At 42.8% G+C, this 24487-nt stretch overlaps 1 protein-coding gene across 7 annotated transcripts in view; it reads right to left on the bottom strand.

Moving 5' to 3' along the window:
- Nucleotides 1-15486: 15486 nt before the first annotated feature.
- LOC106599680 (zinc finger protein 521) overlaps nucleotides 15487-24487 on the bottom strand; it is a 146197-nt gene continuing 137196 nt past the window's right edge. For all 7 annotated transcript variants that reach the window (XM_014190971.2, XM_014190973.2, XM_014190967.2 and 4 more), the window contains one exon: nucleotides 15487-17256. In XM_014190971.2, coding sequence (XP_014046446.1) covers nucleotides 17227-17256 — 30 coding nt within the window. In that variant the 3' untranslated portion in view covers nucleotides 15487-17226. The remainder of the gene's footprint in view (nucleotides 17257-24487) is intronic.

A 24487-nucleotide genomic window follows, 5' to 3' on the forward strand; every position in this document is an offset into this window, starting at 1 on the left:
TCATGTGGCTGGAGTGTGTCAGCAGTTCCTGCAAGAGGAAGGCATTGATGCTATGGACTGGCCCGCCCGTTCCCCAGACCTGAATCCAATTGAGCACATCTGGGACATCATGTCTCGCTCCATCCACCAATGCCACGTTGCACCACAGACTGTCCAGGAGATGGCGGATGCTTTAGTCCAGGTCTGGGAGGAGATCCCTCAGGAGACCATCCGCCACCTCATCAGGAGCATGCCCAGGCGTTGTAGGGAGGTCATACAGGCACGTGGAGGCCACACACACTACTGAGCCTCATTTTGACTTGTTTTAATGACATTACATCAAAGTTGGATCAGCCTGTAGTGTGGTTTTCCACTTTAATTTTGAGTGTGACTCCAAATCCAGACCTCCATGGGTTGATAAATTGGATTTCCATTGATTATTTTTGTGTGATTTTGTTGTCAGCACATTCAACTATGTAAAGAAAAAAGTATTTAATAAGATTATTTCTTTCATTCAGATCTAGGATGTGTTGTTTAAGTGTTCCCTTTATTTTTTGGAGCAGTATATATAAAAACTTAAATACCTTATTTAAATAAGAACTCAGGGATTTTTCTTTGAGACTCGAAATTGAGCTCAGATGCATCATGTTCCCATTGATCATCCTTGAGATGTTTCTACAACTTGATTGGAGTCCACCTGTAGTAAATTCAATTGATAGGACATGATTTGGAAAGGCACACACCTGTCTATATAAGGTCCCACAGTTGACAGGGCACATCAGAGTAAAAACCAAGCCATGAGGTCGAATGAATTGTCCCTAGAGCTCCGAGACAGGATTGTGTCGAGGCACAGATCTGGGGAAGACTACCACATTTCTTTTTCAGCATTGAAGGTCCCCAAGAACACAGTGACCTCCATCATTCTTAAATTGAATAAGTTTGTAACCACCTAGACTCTTCCTAGAGCTGGCCATCCAGACAAACTGAGCAATCGGGAGAAGGGACTTGGTCAAAGAGGTAACACAGAACCCAATGGTCACCCTGAAAGAGTTCCTTTGTCGAGTTCCTTTGTGGAGAACCATCTCTGCAGCACTCTACCAATCAGGTTTTCATGGCAGAGTGGCCAGACGGAAGCCACTCCTCAGTAAAAGGCACATGGAATGCCGCTTGGAGTTTGCCAAAAGGCACCTAAAGACTCTCAGACCATGAGAAACAAGATTATCTGGTCTGATGAAACCAAGACTGAACTCTTTGGACTGAATGCCAAGCGTCACATCTGGAGGAAACCTGCCACCATCTCTACGGTGAAGCATGGTGGTGGCATTATCATGCTGTGGGGATGTTTTTCAGTGGTTTGGACTGGGAGACTAGTCAAGATCGAGGGAAAGATGAACGGAGCAAAGTACAGAGAGATCCTTGATGAAAACCTGCTCCAAAGCTCTCAGGACCTCAGACTGGGGCGAAGGTTCACCTTCCAACAGGACAATGACCCTAAGCACACAGTCAAGACAACGCAGGAGGGGCTTCGGGACAAGTCTCTGAATGTCCTTGAGTGGCCCAGCCAGAGCCCGGTCTTGAACCCGATCAAACATCTCTGGAGAGACCTGAAAATAGCTGTGCAGCGACGCTCCCCATCCAACCTGACAGAGCTTGAGAGGATCTGCAGAGAAAAATGGGAGAAACTCCCCAAATACAGGTGTGCCAAGCTTGTAGCGCCATACGAGAAGACTCGAAGCTGTAATTGCTGCCAATGTTTCTTTAAAAAAGTACTGAGTAAAGGGTCTGAATACTTATGTAAATGTGATATTTCAGTTTTTATTTCATAAATTTGCAAAAATTTCTAAGAACCTGTTTTTGCTTTGTCATTATGGGGTAATGTGTGTAGATTATTGAGGGAAAATTTTTAGATGAGGCTGTAACGTAACAAAATTTGGAAAAAGTCAAGGGGTCTGAATACTTTCCGAATGCACTGTATTCCTTGACTCTTCACCTGCTTCTCAAACTGGCAGAGAGAAGTAGCCGATGGAAGCATTGGAGGAGATCAGATAGCGCCTTTCTCCATGTCTCCCTTCTCTCCTGTCTCCTACATCCCCTCTCCTCTGACTCCCCTCTCCTCTGTCTCTCCTGTCTTCCCTCTCTCCTCCTCCCTCTCCCCTTTCTCCCGTCCATCAATCAATCAATCCAATGTATTTATAAAGCCCTTTTAACATCAGCAGATGTCACAAAGTGCTTATATGGAAACCCAGTCTAAAACCCCAAACAGCAAGCAATGCAGATGTAGAAGCAGGGTGGCTAGGAAAAACTCCCTAGAAAGGCAGGAAACTAGGAAGAAACTTAGAGAGGAACCAGGTTCTGAGGGGTGGCCAGTCTTCTTCTTGCTGTGCTGGGTAGAGATTATAAGAGTCCATGGCCATTAAGGCCAAAACCTTCTTCAAGATGTTCAAATGTTCATAGATGACCAGCAGGGTCAAATAATACACACCACCATTGAGTTGTAAAAGAGGTCCAGACCCATCATACTCTACTCTAATGTCTCCCCTGTCATCTGTCTCCCTTCTCCCCTGTCTCCTCTCCACAGCACCATTGCTATGAGTTGTAATAGGGTCCAGGCCCAGCGTCCTACTCTAGTGCAACACAGGTGCCTGTAGTGTTAAGACAGTTGCCCCACTGGCTCTCCGGCCCTCTTAATTAGCATCTTCCATCAGCTGGCAGTTGCAGACAGACAGAGGGCTTCAAGCATGACGGAGAAACATGTATAGCCTTCGTTGTAGGAGTGAGTTCACAGTGCACTAGATCTCTGTTCTTTATAGATGGATATATCATGTGTGGGGTCAGGGGTCCGCTGGTTTTATTTGATTCGTCAATCAAGGATTGGTAAAAGTTATTTGTAGGACACTTACCATTTGTTTCAGATGGAGAAATTCAGTCTGTTGTTGTAGAGGGACAGATTAGTGAATTGAGCTTGAGTCCCGTGCCAGACAGAGAGACAGAGATATGAGTCAGATATGAGTCAGATACAAAAGCATTTATCTCAAATATAGATAAAAACCTTCCTCAGTGAGTCCGGGAATGTAGCCAACAGTATACTCAGTATACTCAATAGCAGTATAATATCGGCGCTGTAACAATACTCTCTTCTAATGACATTCTCCCAGTAACTCCTTGCCTCTACATGTCACGGGGGAGAGGCGCTACAAAAAGTGATAATTACATGAAATATACATAGAGAATAAAGGGAGCATGTTTACATAACCAGGCCCATAAATATCTGACATTGTTCTCCGACTCCTTTTAAGCTGATCTCAGAGGGATGCCATTTTAATGACATGATGGTTTAAAGAGATGCTGCTCCGTCTCGTTCCATATTTAATTAACTTTTGCTTTTCTGACGAGGCGGAGAGAAAAAAAGAAGAATGAAGAAAAGCGTGATAGAGACAAACACACGATAGCGGAGGATCGACAATAACAAATAGCTCGGAGAACAGAGAGTGAAGCGGAGGGAGCGCGGAGACCTTGTCACGCTTTTGTGAGCTGTTTACAATACAAGATATGCAAGAGAGGAGTGCGGCGGAGGGAGAGAGAGAGAGGGGTTAGGAAAAGGGGAGATAGAAAGAGGTGAAGATAGAGAAGGAGAGAGAAATAAGAGCGCTAAGGAGAGAGGGAATAGAGGGAAAAAGAGGGAGCAATAAAGAAAATGAGGGTGAGAGAAAGTAGGGAATAGAGAGAGTGAGAGAAAAGGAAAGACAGAAGCAGGGGGAATGAGGCCTTTATATCCCACGAGGCACCATTATAGAGCATTTCCTAGTTCACCAATAAGCACAAGACATGAAGGAAAACAAATGACAAACTAACTGGTATTATGAGGCAATGCGATTAGCTCCCATTTTGCCCCACCTCAATAAGGCAAAACAAACAGAGACAAAAATAAGACAACAAAAAACATCTCCACTGTAGTGTTAGGGCCTACTGCCGGTAAAGCATTCAATCAAACATACTGTATAATACCATGGAATGAATGATTCAAGTTGCATTAGCCCGAATACAGCTAAACCATACCTTTTCTATCTTCAGTATTGCTGTGTCTGTCTCTCTGTCTTACATTCTCTATCTACAGTATATATGCCCATATTAGTAAAGTTATTGTATTCTTGCTTGGCTCTCTCCTACTCTCCCCCTCATTCACTCAGGCTCAGAGCAGAGGCCATGCGAAGGCAAGTGATCGGCTCTTCCCTCCTTTGTCCACCCCCCCCCACCCCCCACCCCCCTCCCTCCCGTGGCCCTGATGGCTAATGATCCCCCCTGCCTCCTGAACTGGGAGAAGCTGAAGGTGAGTCTCTCCCTCCAGTCATCATCTCCCATCCCACCACACTGCCCTAGCAGACCCAACAAGACAGCCAGCCACTTAAAACAGGATTCTTTTTTTTTATTCTCCAAAATGAATTAAACACCAAGCAATGAAATATAGACTATGTGGGGTCAAACCCACAGGAGGTCTCTTGGCACCTTCATGCCAGTGTGATGGGAAGGTAAGGATAAAGACAAAGAGAAATTTGAGAGAGAGAGAACTGTATATCAATAATGCACCGTACATACAGCTAGCTAACTGTGTAAGTGGGAAGAACACAGCTCAAGAGTAAGTTGAACTCTAGATCACATAGGGCAAGCTACATCGATATCTCCAATAAAATCTGTTAATTTAACATTATGATGGATCGTTGTATTACAGACAGTTGAGGTAATATTTGTTATACTGTAGTAGTATTGTAGTGATGCATCATAGTGTATTAGAGGAAGAGAGTACATGGTGTTGCATGGGGCGGGTGTGAATCTCCTCCAAGACACCATGTACTGATATTCGATATTCACAGCTACACTTTTTTTGTCCAATTATCACCTGAGACGAGATGTTGAGATATTTTTGTTCTTGCCATCCACACTTCTATAGCCCTTAAGTTTCTATATGTTTGTTTTACGTCAATGTGATTAGTCTTTTTTTTAATCTTAAGGCTTCCTGTAAAGATGGATCTCACTGAGAGCCAATGACCCTTAAGATATAGAAGAATCTAACAAGATGATTACATGTTCTACCTGGAACTTGTAAGTAATACATATAGCAGCAAATACACATACACGGTTAAAGGGAAACTTTTGTCACTGTTAAGTCCACAGGTTACCTACCTATATAAGTAAGATATTACAACAATCTTCTTTAAAAGGGATACTTAATGATTTTGGCAATGAAGCCCTTTATCTACCGCAAATCACTATTTATAGAATGTTTTCACTTTTGATGACGTCATCGGGTAGAACTTTTTAACTTTATTTTGTTTTACTACAAAACGTTTAAATGCGCTGTTTTCTCATATGTAGACACTGGTATGGTGCTGGAGATAATGAATATGAGGTTGAAAAGTGGCGGAATGAGCACTTTGAACACAATTCAAAATCCAGTTGGTCTACAAATGAATAACTGATATGTTGGAGTCACGTATCCATCTCAACCAAAAATCTACGTTTTTGGTGAACAGCTGAGGGATGGGGCTGGAGAAATGTAACTACAGTGCATTCAGAAAGTATTCACACCCCTTGACTTTTTCCACATTTTGAAACTTTACAGCCTTATTATAAAATTGATGAAAAGGTTATTTTTCATCATCAATCTTCACATAATACCACACAATAACAAAGCAAAAACAGGTTTTTAGAACTGTTTGCAAATTTATTGCAAATAAAAAATGGAAATATAACATTTACATAAGTAAACCCTTTACTCAATACTTTGTTGATGCACCTTTGTCAGCGATTACAGCCTCAAGTCTTCTTGGGTATGATGCTACAAGCTTGGCTCACCTGTATTTGGAGAGTTTCTCTCTCTGCAGATCCTCTCAAGCTCTGTCAGATTGGATGGGGAGCGTCACTGCACAGCTATTTTCAGGTCTCTCCAGAGACGTTCGATTGGGTTCAAGTCTGAGCTCCGGCTGGGCCACTCAAGGACATGCAGAGACCTGTCCTGTCCTGAAGCCACTCCAGGATGCTGGCCTTCTAGGCAGAGTTGCAAAGAAAAAAATCATATCTCAGACTGGCCAATAAAATAAAAGATTAAGATGGGCAAAAGAACACAGACACTGGACAGAGGAACTCTGGCTAGAAGGCCTGCATCCCGGAGTCGCCTCTTCACTGTTGACGTTGAGACTGGTGTTTCGCGAGTACTATTTAATGAAGCTGCCAGTTGGGGACTTGTGAGGCTTCTGTTTCTCAAACTAGACACTCTAATGTACTTGTCCTCTTATTCAGTTGTGCCCGGGGCCTCCCACTCCTCTTTCCATTCTGCTTAGAGCCAGTTTGGGAGTAGTACACAGCATTGTACGAGATCTTCAGTTTCTTGGCAATTTCTCGCATGGAATAGCCTTCATTTCTCAGAACAAGAATAGACTGACGAGTTTCAGAAGAAAGTTCTTTGTTTCTGGCCATTTTGAGCCTGCAATCGAACCCACAAATGCTGATGCTCCAAATACTCAACTGGTCTAAAGAAGGCCAGTTTTATTGCTTCTTTAATCAGGACAACAGTTTTCAGCTGTGCTAACATAATTTCAAAAGGGTTTTCTAATGATCAATTAGCCTTTTAAAATGATAAACTTGGATTAGCTAACACAACGTGCAATTGGAACACAGGAGTGATGGTTGCTGATAATGGGCCTCTGTACGCCTATGTAGATATTCCATAAAAAATCTGCCATTTAGCTACAATAGTCATTTACAACATTAACAATGTCTACACTGTATTTCTGATCAATTTGATGTTATTGAACTGTAGTGTATATAAATACCAGAATTCCTATAATATCCTCCAATATTCTATATGTGCAACTTGGTATTGTATTTGGGTTGCTATAACATTTGGTTTGAAGCAACTTTGAGGATTTGGGTATGCTTTTTGAAGCATCTGCCATATGCCTTACCACTCCCATTGCTTCACTAGCAGTGATGCTAATGCTGGCTGTCGGGTCATTGTCAGGATCAATGGATGAATCACTTCTTGTTAATAAAATGAAGTATTACTAAAATCTTGGTGTACCGCCCCTTTAAGTGCCAGTAGTTTTTACCACATAAATATACTGAACAAAAATATAAATGCAATATGTAAAGTGTCCTATGTTTCATGAACTGAGATAAAAGATACAATACATTTTCCATATGCACAGAAAGCTTATTTGTTTCAAATTTTGTGCACACATTTGTTTACATCCTTGTTAGTGAAAATGTCCCCTTTTGCCAAGATAATCCATCCACCTGACAGGTAAGGCATATCAAGAAGCTGATGAAACAGCATTATCATTACACAGGTGCACCTTGTGCTGGGGATAATAAAAGGCCGCTCTAAAATATGCAACATTTTGTCACACAACACAATGCCACATATATCTCAAGTTTTGAGGGAGCTTGCAATTGGCATGGAAATTGCAGGAATGTCCACCAGAGCTGTTACCTGAGAATTTTATGTTCCTTTTTCTACCATAAGCCGCCTCCAACGTTGTTGTAGAGAATTTGGTGGTACATCCAACCGGCCTCACAACCTCGGACCGCGTATAACCACGCCAGGCCAGGACCTCCACATCTGGCCTCTTCACCAGCGGGATCGTCTGAGACCACCCACCCGGACAGTTGATGTAAATGTGGGTTTGCACAACAAAATAATTTCTGCACAAACTGTCAGAAACCGTCTCAGCGAAGCTCATCTGCGTGCTTGTAATCCTCACCAGGGTTTTAACCTGACTTTAGTGGGAAAATGCTCACCTTCGATGGCCACTGGCTGGAGAAGTGTGTTTTTCACGGATGAATCCCCATTTCAAATGTACCGGGCAGACAGCGTATATGGCGTCGTGTGGAAAAGTAGTTTGAGGATGACAACCTTTGTGAACAGAGTGCCCCATGGTGGCAGCGGGCATAAGCTATGGACAACGAACACAATGTTGCATTTATATTTTTGTTCAGTGTATTTAATTTAATAAAACATTTGAAATGGGAATTAATCCGTGATTGAGCTTAGGTACATCCTGTTTCCATTGATCATCCTTGAGATGTTTCTACAACTTGATTGGAGTCCACCTGTGGTAAATTCAATTGATTGGACATGATTTGGAAAGGCACACATCTGTCTATATAAGGTCCCACAGTTGACAGTGCATGTCAGAGCAAAAACTATGTCATGAGGTCGAAGGAATTGTCTGTAGAGCTCCGAGACAGGATTGTGTCGAGGCACAGATCTGGGGAAGGTTACCAAAACATTTCTGCAGCATTGAAGGTTCCCAAGAACACAGTGGCCTCCATCATTCTTAAATGGAAGAAGTTTGGAACCACTAAGACTCTTCCTAGAACTGGCCGCCCGGCCAAACTGAGCAATCAGGGGAGAAGGGCCTTGGTCAGGGAGGTGACCAAGAACCCGATGGTCACTCTGACAGAGCTCCGGAGTTCCTCTGTGGAGATGGGGGTACCTTCCAGAAGGAAAACCATCTCTGCAGCACTTCACCAATCAGGCTTTTGTGGTAGAGTGGCCAGACGGAAGCCACTCCTCAGTAAAAGGCACATAACAGCCCGCTTGGAGTTTGCCAAAAGGCACCTAAAGAACTCCCAGACCATGAGAAACAAGATTCTCAAGATTGAACTCTTTGGCCTGAATGCCAAGTGTCACGTCTGGAGGAAACCTGGCACCATCCTACGGTGAAGCATTGTGGTGACAGCATCATGCTCTGGTGATGTTTTTCAATGGCAGGGACAGCGAGACTAGTCAGGATCGAGGCAAAGATGAACGGAGCAAAGTCCTTGATAAAAAGTGTTGCTCAGCCTATTGTTTTTTAACCATAGAAATGTATACCTGAAAATGAACATCGATACACAAGTATTGTATTTTTGTTATAGTATTGTCATGGTGTTTTATATGTTGACTTCCAAAAACAATGTGGAATCTATAAGGAAAGCATTTATTTTGTAGAGGTCACATTGTCAGAACATACCATTTTCTTATACTATCAACAGATGACTCATATAATTCACATATTTTGTTTCAAATGCGTAGTGGCGGGAAGTAGTTTGGGGTGGGGGGGCTGCGATTTGGGCGATGCAGATTCAAATCTTTTGCCTGCGCTGAAGACGTCTGCTAATACAGGACTAGTAAAGACCCAGTGCACTACTTTCGTGACATTTTTTAACTAAATGTATTTGAGTCTGATAATTATCTGTAGAAAACAGTTAATTCGATAATTATTGTGGAATATAAGAACAGTTGCTTGACATACCAGTATTTTTTCCAGTTTCTTGAAATACTTTGCAAATGCAACTTATTTCTGTGTGAAAACTGAAATGGTCTATTTACTCCTTTTAAGTAGATCAGCTTATCCAAAGTGCATACATTTTCATACTGGTCCCCTGTGGGAATTGAACCCACGACCATAGCATGCAAGCACCATGCTCTACCAACTGAGCTACATCATCACATCACAAACCGCTTGGTCTCTCAATGTACTCAATTAGTGTATTGTGCGTTTTTGTCTCATGGTGATGGAAAGTCTGCAGGTACAAAACTAGATGACCAGCCTATGTACAATACAGCATTGTACATTTACATTAAGTGGTTTGTAAGGATGGTAAATTACTACAGCACAAAAAGTGGTTGTTTTCTATGTTTATTTGATTAAGAAAATGATTTATTTGATGTGGATGTTTTGTGTCTTTGCCCATAACTTTGCACCTTTTGATGTAAATGTTTGCGGACAGGGTTTTGTTCTTTCTCGATTCCATTAGGATGACAGTCGCAGAAAAGGGGACAGGGCAACAACTCTCACAATTCCAACTATTGAATCCTGCAAGATACTATTCTTAGTTATACAACTATCTTTTTCTTTTGCCACAGCGGACATTCTGAAAATATTTTTTTGCCCTTGCTACAGATGTCTAAATCGGTCCGCTAATACTAGTGTATATATATACTAGTGTGTATATATATATATATATATATATATATATATATATATATATATATATATATATATATATTTTATTATTATTAATATATATTTTTTAATTACGATTAAGTAGGGATGCTCAGCACCCCTACGTCCTGCGGCTATGCTCAAATGTCATACCATATATACAGTGCTGCTTGAAAGTACGTGAACCCCTTTTTTGTTTGTTTTTACTATGAAATCTTCAATAATCAGAACCAGTCTTTTTGATCTGACATAACAGGTTTATATTTACCAATACTATATGTTGGTGTAGAGGAAATCAAGCGTGTAGTAGAAAAACAAAATTAAAAATAATTAATGCAGGTGCAAAAATAAGTGAACGCCCAAGTTGCATTGTAGGTAAGCAGAATCAGGTGGATAAATAATTCTGTACCAAATGAACCAATCAAAGGAGAGATCTTTAGGAAAGCGTTTGGGCGGGACTCTGATAAATAGAGATAAGAAACCTGGTCAGTTTGGTATTACCCATCCAAAGCGCACCCTGCCGAGAGGAAAGGAAATCTCAGAGGACATCAGGACGAGGGTCGTGAGAGCACAGTCTGGGGAAGGCTATAAAATAATCTCAAAAAGATTTAAGCTCCATCAGTCCAAATCATTTACAAATGGAGAGCATTTAAAATGGCTGCAACTCTGCCTAGAAGCAAACGCCCTTCCAAAAAATCGCAAAAGCCACAAGAACAATATAAATCAGATAAAAGTCATCCCAAACATAACATCTAGAGATTTGCAGACCTCCCTTGCTGCATCTCAGGTAACTGTGCATGCTGTAACAAGAAGAACACTGAATCGAAATGCCAGTCATGGGAGGGTTGCTAGGGAGAAGCCTCTGCAGAAGCCTCTGCAGAGACCACCTGGACAAATCTGAAGCTTTCTGGAAGTCCATTCCCTGGATCGATGAGTCCAAAATTGACCTTTTTGGTCACAATCAATACCGCTATGTTTGGCGAAAACCCAACACTGCCTACCACCCAAAGAACCTTATCCCAACAGTCAAGCACGGTGGTGGGAAAGCCAAGATCTGGCGCTGCTTTTCCTCCTCTGGACCTGGACGACTCCGCATCATTAAGGAAACCCTACATTCTGATGTATACCAGGAGATTCTTAAACAGAACGTCAGGCCATCAGTCAAGGAGCTAAAGCTGGGCCGAAAATGGGTCGTCCAACAAGACAGCAACCCAAAGCATTCATGCAAATCTACCAAAGAATGGCTCAGGAGAAAGAAGATTAGTTTTTGGATTGGCCAAGTCAAAATCCTGACCTAAATCCAATCGAGATGCTGTGGCAGGACCTGAAGCGGGCAGTTCATGCCAGACACTACTCAAACCTCACTCAATTGGCTGTAAGATGTTCTGTAAGGAGGAGTGGGAAACAATCCCTCAAAACAGATGTCAGGGACTGATTACTGGCTACAGGAGACGTTTACTCCAAGTTATCGCTGCTAATGGAGGTGCCACAAGCTATCGACTGAAGGGGTTCACACATTTTTGCACACATCAAATCTGTGTTTCTGTTAAATAAACCACTTTTGTTAAATAAACAATGAAAATATATCCTTTTTTTGTTTCTGGAATGTCTTTATTACAAATTGGGGTTTAGATAAGGATTTTATATCTTTATTTTAATATATTTATAGCAAAATAATGACCAGCCCTGTAGGGTTCACATACTTTCAAGCAGCACTGTATGTAGAAAAATAATCACAATCATGTATTCAATTGTGTTTGTTACAGCATGTAAGTTAACATATGTACAAATACACCACCGACATACATGTACAAGGTAAAACAAACAAAATCTTACCAAATACTTACTTATTACAAATAATCTTCTTATGCCATTAAATATTCTCATTTGATTTTCGTGATTCTTTTCTATATGGGGCACACTAAAATATAGAGTATATTACTAGACATATCAAGTTTGACACAAAACATTCACCAGAGAAAGAAGTGGAAACGAAAATACAGTGAATTGGAGAAAAATAACAAAGGAGGCCCCTTTTCACCCAGATTCAATTGGACATGGAGAGTCAATGACGTCCATTTTGCTGACACAGTTTTGGAGTGAAAAGATGGCTCTCTGGGCGAGGGAGCAGGAGAGTTAGGGAGCAGTGTGAGAGATTGGGTTACCCCAGACTGTCCCCACGGATCCCCCGGCCAAATGGATCTGGATCTCACGCTTGGGCGCACATATTGAATGCCATAAGAGGTCTCCCAGGTCCCCTTCAGTGAGAGGAATGCTCAGCCTAAACCCTGGTCAGTTTTCACAAAATCATTTTTCTTCCACAAAAGAAGAAGAAACGACAGTAAGGAGATGCTAAGGGAGCACAAAGAAGCAAAGAAAGAGTTCCATGCTGATGTTTGGTGTTTCTGTTTTTTTGCAGAGCCAAAACAGTGCTTTATCATTGATAGACAACCATTTTCAGGTCTTGCGTTAGAATTTCAAGCAGATTTAAGTCAAAACTGTAACTCGGCCACAGTGAACATTCACTGTGTTCTTGGTAAGCAAGAAGGAACCTTGCAGATAATTGAATGTTTGGGGTACAGAGATGAGGTAGTCCTTCAAAAATGATGTTAAACTCTATTATTGTAACGACCGTCGTAGGAAGTGGACCAAAATGCAGCGGGTACGTGAATGCTCATATTTATTTTATTACAAACACCACACAAAAACAACAAAACGAAAAAACTAACGACAGCTAACAGCTCTGCAGGCTAAACATAGCAGTGCACGAATACAACTTCCCACAAATGTACAGGTGAAAACAGGCTACCTAAGTATGACTCTCAATCAGCAACAACGATGTACAGCTGTTCCTGATTGAGAGCCATACCAGGCCAACACAAAGAAATACACAACATAGATAGAACCTAGAATACGACACATAGAACATAACCCAAAACCCCCGGAATACTCTAACCAAACACCCCTCTACATAAACACACACCCCGAACCACATAAAAGAAATACCCCCCTGCCATGTCCTGACCAAACTACAATAACAAATGACCCCCCTACTGGTCAGAACGTGACAATTATTGGACACAGAGTCCATGCAATTTATTATGTGACTTGTTAAGCAAATTTTAGTCATGAACTCATTTAGGCTTGCCATAACAAAGGGGTTGAATACTTTTCAGCTTTTCATTTTTAATTCAGGCTGTAAAAAAAGGGGTGTGAATATTTTCTAGAGGCACAGTATATGTGTGCAGCCATATTATGGAGGATCAGCCCAGTAAAGCAATCTCTATAGAGGCCGTGCAGGCCATATGGTCCAGCACTTGCTGTCAGAGACGACTGGGATCTGTGTAATTATATTGCTTTTAAATGAGCCCCTGAGAGTGCCCTTGCCAAAGCGCCCACAAAGTCTCACTCTTGGGCAGGAGACAGAAAAACACATTTTTGTATTCATTTGTGTGTTTGTGTGTGTGTGAGAGAGTGTATGTACGTAAGTGTACATGTGCGTTTGTGTTTTTCATTGCTGAGTCTGGCGGGCAAAAGGGAGGCCGCAGTGGTTCCGATGATACGCCTCACAAGTGAATTTAATTAAATCATAAATATGAGCTGGAGGCCGCCACCCAATTTAACGTAATAGATGATGTGGGCCAGTCCATCTCTGGCAATGCAAAGTTCTGGACCCGTTTAGAATGCCCTTGAAGCTTATTAAAAGTGGCTGGCATGAGAAGACGCAAGCAAAGTTGTTTAATGGCTGCCCAGCTTGCATTCTGCTTGACAGCCAGAGGAAGGCCCAAAAAATTGTCCAAGACTCCAGCCACACAAGCCATAGACGGTTCTCTCTGCTACCGCATGGCAAGCGGTACCAGTGCACCAAGTCTGCAACCAACAGGACTCTAAACAGCTTCTATCCTCAAGCCATAAGACAACTAAACAAGACTGCTAAATAGCTCATCAAATTTCTACCCGCTGCTGATACTGTGTATTTTCTATCCCGTTGCCTTGTCACTTTAAACCTACCTATATATACTGTACATAGCTACCTCAATTACCTCATACCCCTGCACATCTACTCTTTACTGGTACTCCTTATATATAGCCATGTTATTGTTATTCGTTATTCAGTGTTCATTTCTCGTGTCACTATTTCTATTTCTATTTTTTTTTCTTTCTTTAACTCGTAAGCATTTCACTGTTAGTCTATGTCTGGTGTAACACTGGTGAGAAGATCTATTCCATTCCATTTCTGAATTTGGAATATGGTGGGATTCCATTTCAATTGGGAAAGATTGTCAGTCAGAAAAGCACAATGAAGAGGAGTCAAAACAAAAGGCAGATAAAACCTCCACATTAGGTAGTACAAACCAGATACCTGATCAGCATATCAATATAAGTGTTCATTAGGTTACGGTGAAGGAGAATCCAGTGAAGTAATTGTCCTTGACACGTGCACAGATGAAGTGACATTATTTCGCCATCGTGATCAATAGTCTTGTCTGGACAAGATTGTTTTTGTGACCAGTCAACCATCCTACAGACAGACCAGAGGGAGGTGCTATGGGTTTATATATTTTCTTGTATTGATATTTAAAAACAGCAAGCAGGAGAAACAGTATATACGATGTACAAATTAATATTCCCAAGCGCTGACTCCTTTAATCTATATATTTCAAATCTTAATTTGGTTTGAAAAAAAGTGGCATTGATCATCTTATTGAAAACATAAAAAGTATTTCAGAATCCCACCCAAAGTACTATCAACATCTTTGTAAAATGTATACTTTTTGATGACAGACACATGTCCCTGGTCATAACAGTTATTTTCGACTTTCTGTTTTTCATCTCATTGTTATGAGGAATCATCTGTTAAGACAGACAGATGTTACTATATGGGGCTTTGTCCCATTCAGTGCAGACATCCTTTCCTTCCAGTGGTCCCCTGGAGAGCTGCAGGCTCCCTAATAGGCCTGGTGCGAGGGTGTGTGGAATGGGACCGCACAGGGTGATGGGTAATGGAGTCATTAATAACACAGACCTCCCTTAAGATCCTCAGATGTTCGTTAGGCAGAAGCCCCAATGGAACCAGGGGAAAGGCAGGTAACTTAGTGGTTAGTGCGTTGGGCCAATAACTGAAAGGTTGCTGGATCGAAATCCCTGAGCTGACAAGGTAAAAATCTGTCGTTCTGCCCCTGAAAAAGGCACTGTTTCCCAGTAGGCTGTCATTGTAAATAAGAATTTGTTCTTTACTGACTTGCCTAGTTAAACAAAGGTCAAATTTAAAAAGGATGCAATTTGATTTAAGACCAAAAATCCCAAGTAAGGTTTTGAAGATGATCATGTTCATGCTGTCAAGGGCCCATCTTGCTACTTAATCAGATGAATTGACCCCCACACACACACACACACACACACACGTGAGCACAAACAAACACACATACACAAACACACACATGCACACTCACGCAAGCACAAATGCGCACATACACACAAACACACAAACACATGAACACACAAATGAAGGGCCATAGGAGCCGTTGTCTCATACATTTTTAATATTTTATCACATGTGCAACACAAAAATGAGGTCTGCCAAATACAGAACTCCATATTTGTACAATAACATTTGAATAACATCAGAGAAGAGAACTGTCCTTTTGCTGCAGCAGGAGATGGTGGTTAATTTCCTGTAAACTGAGTATGAACAATTCTCAATCAAAAGGTCAAAACATTAAAGTTTCATACAAAAGTGCATCTCAGGTTCAATGAATGCAAAAACATTTACATACAGATGTGGGATCTTAATTTAATCACCTTGTTGTTGCAGGAAATGTCCTGCATAGCAGGAAATGAAATATTGTAATGTACTCAAGGTTTAAAAAGGCTTCTAAAGTTTGTCTTGATTTGACTTGATTTTGAATTTATTTTTCCTAACCAAAAAATGTATCAACTGCTACAAAAATGTTGATTAATTATAATCCACACAATAATTCACATTTCCTGTTGCTGCAGAATTATTTTCCTGCTGTAAAACTGGTCAAATTAAGATCCTACATCTGTAACAGAATGATTTATATTGGTGTATAATAACGCCACAATGGCTTCCAGCTTGAGCAGAGAGCAGAGCAATGGGATACCGCAGGAAACGAGGAAGGAAGGGGATAAGTTGGGAACTCTTCAGGAGAGCCCAGGACATAAGTTTCATAAGCACATCCCTACAGAGAGACTTAATACATGTATAGTCTCCACAACGACCCCAAATCAAAATGGATGTATTCCCCATTGCAAAAAAATCTAAAATACAAAGAGCTAACAAAAACGAGAAGAAAAGAATTCCAGTAATCTCCAGGCTTGAACGAGCAGTAAACATTAATAACAGAATTGTACAGGTTTAAATCAGTGGGCTGGAGATTCTCTAGGAGACACAGGGGGGTTCACGATGCCTCTGTTCCCGTGCCAACCAGAGTAGCTAGCTGGCCTTTCCAAATATGTGTCACTGCTTTTGCATATATCAGAACCCTATCCTGTTTTTCCTTCTTTTTTTCTCTTCCTCTCATTCGAACTTGCGCAGGCAGGAGGACCAGATTAAATGCACCATTCAGTCGTCAGCTGGTCTTCTAGAAGGACAGCCATGTTGGAATGAGACCCGTGATGTCACAATGTCAGGTTCTGCTGGTGATCAAGCACCCTGCTACCCGCTTCGGTAACGAGTGACCAGGTCAGGATAGTGTCCACATACAGGAAATGGGCACTGATGAAAAGGGTCCTGACTGACCATACCACAACTTCCTGTTCCCTACATAATAATACCCCACATTGGCACCCTGTTTCGCCAACACATTGTTGATGAATTCCACCTCTTCTGACTGACGGTGGCATTGTCTTTTTTTTCTAGTTCTTTTTTTGGGGACAAATGGATCAGAACTGTACAATGGCAAATACTGTATAAGACTGCAATATAGCTGAAGTTATTAAGCAACACATGAACAATTTCTATTTACAAAGATAGTTGGCCAGTTTTGTTGAAATAACAACCAGTCAAAGACCAGAGCTTTTCTGTCCTTTTTTCACCCCTCTGTGTTTCATCCCTCCTTTTTCTTTTTGTGTGTGTGACATGATCCTTCCCGGTGTGAACTGAATCCAAAGTTCAGTGCAATAAAGCCAGTGGGATATTGCACTGAAGGTGGCTGGAGGACCGACCGGGTCAGACATGAATCTCCTCCTCGCCGTATGGTTCTCCTCTCCTCCTCAGGTCCACTGATAATCTGCCTGGTTAACTGCTGTGCTGAGTCAACATGTGGTTCTGAAATGGAGGAATAACCGAGAGAGAAAGAAAGGAATGAAATTACTGAATCAACATCAAATTCAATTTTATTTTATTCAACATTTTCTCCATTTAGCAAGTTTGAATTCGAACGCTTCATAACCTAAAATGAATAATTGATTTTCATCAACATTAAGACTTTAATGCTGTAGAATTCACAATTGCTTTTCAGAGGGTTAGTGGCTGACGTAGTGTTGTGAGTGGTGAATGTCATGTTGTGGGTTTATGTGGCGTTCGCATTACCCAAATCCAATCGAAACCGAGCAGCAGTCAAATAGTTATATGGATCAATATGTCCTGGGATTAAATATGGTTAAGTCCTCCACTGGCACAGCGACACGTCACTGCCGAACTGACAACGTCTCCCTCCCTCCAACATCTCAATCCCCAACCAACAATACCAACATCAGACCAATGGCTGTGGCCATGGAAACAACAGTTACCATGTAATACCCGTGAGGGAATATATGAATCACCATATTAATGGACATGTTTACATAATGTGTACTGGAAGTGTAACTACCGTAGAATAACAACAGGTCAACTACACTTGGGATTCAGATGCAGCAATTAGAGATATGTCATATACTACAGAAAAATAAGTACAGGATTTCTGAGGATGTTTGAATATCTTCACACACGCACGCACGCACACACCGGTGTGGTGTGAGAGAGTGGTTGTAGCAGGGACAGCTGTGCCAGCTAGGTTTTTTTTTTAAAGGGAGGGAGTGTGTGTGTGGACCAGGGGGGGTGTAACTGGTGTCCCTGGTGGGCTGAATCCAGGTCATCTTTTGAAGTGACTGCTAATCCCTTTAATGCAAACCACATGCCCCACTTGCTGCACCCTGTTAAAAACAAGGCCTTGGACTCTCTACACTGGCACGGACAAGACACACCTGTCACACAGAATCATCAGCTCGCATGCACGCATTGACACCGATTATACACACAAAGAACACTGACATTCAAACACACCCACACACACACATACACAAACGCTTACTGTGGGTAAGATTGAATTATTTTTGAATAAACAACATGGAAAGAGCCTGAGCCATGAAAGGTTGTGACTCCTTCAGCCTGAGCCATGAAAGGTTGTGACTCCTTCAGCCTGAGCCATGAAGGTGAGTTTAGCAATGTACTGACTACAGTCACCTTCAGTCTTATCAACATAGCAGCATCCCTCAGGCAGGCTAGGCTTCGTCCATTACTTCCCTTCACCCCTCCCTCTTTACCCTTTCAAGTGCCTCCATACAAAGCATTTAAACACCTCGACACCTTTCCTTTCAGCCGGAGCGATTACTTTCCGACAGGTGGGATAATAAGCTGTTTGACAGGGGGCAGGAGGGAGTGTGACCCCTGGAAGGGTTAGCCTCGGCTCGCCTGGGCCCCCATATGGGCCCCAGTCTGGGCCCCTGCACTCCCTTTTAAAGAGCCGGCCCCGGTCTTTCCTCTGTTTCCCTCTCCTCTCTCTCTCTTCCCTCTCTTCTCTCTGTGAAATAAAGCTCCTTTAAGTGAGTCTGGGAGGAGACTCCCAACGGGACGACCACCCCTCCCTCTCCCCTCATACCCCAGTGAAGACATCCGTGGCGTTGCTGGGGAGGGACAGGAGCACGGCAACCCTATTAATGAATGCGGCCCATTACCCGTCAGCCTGGCTCCTCGGCGACTCACAGAAGCCCCTGCAGTACGTGACTTCAAATGGCAGGATATTGACATGGAACGAGCAAAGCGGTTGGGAGAGGGTGTGTGTGTATTTTTTTTCGTCTGTGTGTATGTGATGTGTGCCTGTGTGTGTAAGAGAAAGAGTGCGCCTGTGTGTATGTATGTATGTGTATGTGTGTCTGGACCCCAAAGGAACGTAGCTCCTTGGATATAATGTAGGGCTCGTAACAGCTATTAGAGGGGAAAAGACCCCCCCCCTGGGGAGTACCCCCCGCCCATCCCCGTCTCAGCTCTGTCTGACACACACTGCATTCTACCTTTTCCTTAAACATGCCAGGAGTTTTTCTCACTGAGGGCTTTTTCAAGGACGGTGCTAAACGACTTCAGTTGCAGTGGCAGCCATGCAGGCTGGAGGGAAATAGAAAGAAAAGAAAGAAAGAGAGAAAAAAAGGTAAAAAGAAAATAATACCTTTACCTCTGTGGATATTGAACTCCACAGAGTGGAAGAGAGACACTGTTCTGTATATCAGTGGAGACCACAGGGGAGAGAGAGAGAGAGAGAGAGAGAGAGAGAGAGACAAAAGAACAACTGTCTTTGCATTTCCACTCCATAATTTTTTTAAATTCTTGAAGTAGTTTCTGGCTAATGTGTGCAACCCTTCACTAAGTTTAACTCAGCCAAATATGCACTACAGCTCAAAAGTTTGGGGTCACTTAGACATTATTTGTCAATTAAAATAACATCAAATTGATCAGAATTACAGTGTAGACATTGTTAATGTTGTAAATGACTATTGTAGCTGGAAACAGCTGATTTTTTTATGGAATATCTACAAAGGCGTACAGAGGCCCATTATCAGCAACCATCACTCCTGTGTTCCAATGGCACGTTGTGTTAGCTAATCCAAGTTTATCATTTTAAAAGGCTATTTGATCGTTAGAAAACCCTTTTGAAATTATGTTAGCACAGTTGAAAACTGTTGTCCTGATTAAAGAAGCAATACAACTGTTCTTCTTTAGACTAGTTGAGTATCTGGAGAATCAGCATTTGTGGGTTCGATTACAGGCTCAAAATGGCCAGAAACAAAGTACTTTCTTCTGAAACTCGTCAGTCTATTCTTGTTCTGAGAAATGAAGGCTATTCCATGCGAGAAATTGCCAAGAAACTGAAGATCTTGTACAACGATGTGTACTACTCCCTTCACAGAACAGCTCAAACTGGCTCTAACCCAAATAGAAAGAGGAGTGTGAGGCCCTGGTGCACAACTGAGCAAGAGGACAAGTACATTTGAGTGTCTAGTTTGAGAAACAGACTGGCAGCTTCATTAAATAGCACCCGCAAAACACCAGTCTCAACGTCAACAGTGAAGAGGTGACTCCGGGATGCTGGCCTTCTAGGCAGAGTTGCAAAGAAAAAGCCACAGACTGGCCAATAAAAATAAAAGATTAAGATGGGCAAAAGAACACAGACACTGGACAGAGGAACTCTGCCTAGAAGGCCAGCATCCCGGAGTCGCTTCTTCACTGTTGATGTTGAGACTGGTGTTTTGCGGGTACTATTTAATGAAGCTGCCAGTTGAGGACTTGTAAGGCGTCCACTTCTCAAACTAGACACTCTAATGTAATTGTTTTGTCACAAACTGAAATTAGGAAACCAGAAAATGGCAGAGCTAACAGATTGACTGACCCAATCCCCGAAACTCCTTACTCCACATCTCCTTGTTACCCCCATCTCCTTTCTCCCCAACCCCCAATCTCCCCCAATCACCCAACTTTCTTACCCCCATTCTCCCCTCTCTCTTACCCCCCATCGTCCTTCTTCCCAACCACTCACTGGGCTCCACCATAAGGCTGTATTGCAGGCCCCAGTTACCAGCAGAGCTAAGGTAAAAACCCTTAGTAGTCAATTCTCCATTAAATAAAATTTTACTCTGATCAATAATGTGCACCCGCCTCTCTCCCTAGTGAATACTGTGTCTGAGAAGCCTCTTCTTCTTCCTCTCTCTCCTTGATCGACTGGCTCTCTGCCACTGTTAACCCTCCATCCGCCTTCTTTCATCTGATTACATCATATCCCTGCAACGCCCTTGGGGGCAGAGGAAGGAGAGGGGGGAGAATGCCCAGCAGGGGACCTGTGTACCCATGCAAACAGGTGCAACATGTCTTAGGAATTTAACAGAGAGAAGAAGAGGGAGTGAGAGCGAGAGAAAGAGTGCGAGAGGGAGAGAGGGAAAGTGCATGCAGGCTGGGGAGTTGATTTATTAACTAATCATTCTTTATGTCGTTTCCCATTCCTCTGGTCTCCATTGATAGCACCGGTCTGGGCTCCAGTACGGCAAGGCAACAGAGGTGTGCCTGTTACATCAGCTCTGCAGAGGAAAAGGCCAAACGGATCAGCGGCCATTTTGAACCTCTCATCTACTCCTACACATTTAATCTACAAACTACCCAAAACAGACAGTCAAGAGTGATGAAATATTTATGAAATATATCAAAACGTTTGGCTAGTAGCACAAAGTTAGTTGATAATGCATATAGGCAAAACTCTAGCAGGACTAAGAAATCACCTGACACTGTCATTCTTTCTGGTTGTAGCCTGTCTTATATTATCCAGAGTTGTGCGTTTATAGAGTGTTCAGAAAGCTGATAGAGTGAACAATAATGAGTCTCTAAGATTGGGTCTTGGGGGACCCTTGAATCCCGGGGAAAGTTGAGGAGATATTATATTATACAAGTGTGAGGCGAGGCAACTCAGAGCACTTAGACCAGGCCAGGTGAAAAACATCAGATCTATTAGGCCTCAAAGAGCCACACTTCAAATGTTAAACATTTGTTCTCACGTTTTATGAGCACCAATTCACAACACTAATCAGGTTTCCATCCAACCTTTTTATGCGAGTAAAGTATGTTGGATAAAAATGTTACAACAGGCCTGATGGAAACAGAACATTTGTCGGTAAACTTTCCAAATGTGGACATAACAAAATACGCTAGACAAGATGGGATCTTTTTGTGTTGGTAAAATGAATTATGCAAGAAATGGTGGTGGAAACGCCATTGGACAGTATGTGGATAGAATATATAGTATATCTGAAGAATACATGGATAGAATAGCAATAGTTGAATAGGATGACCTTGACTAGAATACAGTATATACATATGAAATACGTAAAACAGTATGTAAACATTATTAAAGTGACCAGTGTTTCATCCTAGACATCCACCATTTTGCTATTGTCATACATCCCAAAGCCCTAGTAGCGGCAAGGCCTCCCCATGTCTAGTCAGCAGCAGCTAGCCTCCCCATGTTTAGTCAGTAGTGGCTAGCCTCCCCATGTTTAGTCAGTAGTGGCTAGCCTCCCCATGTTTAGTCAGTAGTGGCTAGCCTCCCCATATCTAGTCAGTAGCAGCTAGCCTCCCCATGTTTAGTCAGTTGTGGCTAGCCCTCCCCATGTCTAAGCAGTAGCAGCTAGCCTCCCCATGTCTAGTCAGTAGCAGCTAGCCTCCCCATGTTTAGTCAGTAGTGGCTAGCCCTCCCCATGTGTAAGCAGTAGCAGCTAGCCTCCCCATGTCTAGTCAGTAGCAGCTAGCCCTCCCCATGTCAAGTCAGTAGCAGCTAGCCTCCACATGTCTAGTCAGTAGTGGCTAGCCTCCCCATGTCTAGTCAGTCGCAGCTAGCCTCCCCATATCTAGTCAGTAGCAGCTAGCCTCCCCATGTCTAGTCAGTAGCAGCTAGCCTCCCCATGTCTAGTCAGTAGCAGCTAGCCTCCCCATGTCTAGTCAGTAGCAGCTAGCCTCCCCATGTCTAGTCAGTAGTGGCTAGCCTCCCCATGTCTAGTCAGTAGCAGCTAGCCTCCCCATGTCTAGTCAGTAGCGGCTAGCCTCCCCATGTCTAGTCAGTAGCAGCTAGCCTCCCCATGTCTAGTCAGTAGCGGCTAGCCTCCCCATGTCTAGTCAGTAGCGGCTAGCCTCCCCATGTCTAGTCAGTAGCAGCTAGCCTCCCCATGTCTAGTCAGTAGCGGCTAGCTTCCCCATGTCTAATCAGTAGCAGCTAGCCTCCCCATGTTTAGTCAGTAGTGGCAAGCCCTCCCCATGTCTAGTCAGTAGTGGCTAGACCTCCCCATGTCTAGTCAGTAGTGGCTAGCCCTCCCAATGTCTAAGCAGTAGCAGCTAGCCCTCCCCATGTCTAGTCAGTAGCAGCTAGCCTCCCCATGTCTAGTCAGTTGTGGCTAGCCCTCCCCATGTCTAGTCAGTAGTGGCTAGCCCTCCCCATGTCTAGTCAGTAGCGGCTAGCCCTCCCCATATCTAGTCAGTAGTGGCTAGCCCTTCCCATGTCTAGTCAGTAGTGGCTAGCCCTCCCCATGTCTAGTCAGTAGCGGCTAGCCCTCCCCATGTCTAGTCAGTAGTGGCTAGCTCTTCCCATGTCTAAACAGTAGCAGCTAGCCCCCCCATGTCTAAGCAGTAGCGGCTAGCCCTCCAGAATGTATAAGCAGTAGCAGTTGGCCTGCCCATGTCTAGTCAGTAGTGGCAAGCCCTCCCATGTCTAGTCAGTAGTGGCTAGCCCTCCCCATGTCTAAACAGTAGCAGCTAGCCTCCCCGTGTCTAAGCAGTGGCAGCTAGCCCTCCCTATGTCTAAGCAGTAGCAGGTAGCCTCCCCATGTCTAGTCAGTAGTGGCTAGCCCTCCCCATGTCTAAGCAGTAGCAGCTAGCCTAGGGCTGTGGCAGTCATTACATTTTGTCAGCCTGTGATTGTCAAGCAAATAACTGCAGGTCTCATGGTAATTGACTGTTCATTAACATAAACACAATTGGTATCGCCTGTCTTCCACGCATAACATACAATCCAATGATGCAGACCTTTGGAACATCTACATTTTAAAAAGTCTAATAAATCTATAATATAGCCTATACCATCACAATAAATCCATTATTTATTTTAGACAGGTCTAAAGAAACATAATGTGAAGAAAATGTAGTACTGTGAGTTGTCCTTATGTTAGGCCCTGATCTAGCTATGCCATATGGCTGTGGGCTACACTAGTGCATTTGGAAAACAATATTTGCTTAGAATTCCGTGGCATTATTTTATGGTATGAAGAATACAATTGAACATAGCTGAATAAAATAGAAAGGATATTTTCTCCAAACGATTTGAGGGAGTGCGCACATGCGGCTATTGTGTTGAGCGGTTATCAAAAAAACAGGGCCTCCTATATGCTTTATTTGGAGTTATTCATGCAACTTTAGTTGTGATACAAAAGTTGGGCTATATGTTTTGATTTTTAATACATTCTAAGGCTGCAAGATGCGACTGTACTGATGATTTGAAAAAAGTCGCATGAAAGGCATGAGCTCTGCTTAGTTTTTTTGCGCAGGTTGCACACACTTCATCAGTCTCTCATTCACAATTTGACAAACACAATAATCCATGGATTTTGCAGCCAGTGGCCGTTGTGCCCTTGAGCTGAATATAATAATTATAATTCCCTTCTCCCGGCTGCATGCTCCGAAGCACCTCTCACTCACTTGGCTCTCTCAGATAGCT

Source organism: Salmo salar, chromosome ssa03 (assembly GCF_905237065.1).
Source record: "Salmo salar chromosome ssa03, Ssal_v3.1, whole genome shotgun sequence".
Taxonomy (NCBI): domain Eukaryota; kingdom Metazoa; phylum Chordata; class Actinopteri; order Salmoniformes; family Salmonidae; genus Salmo; species Salmo salar.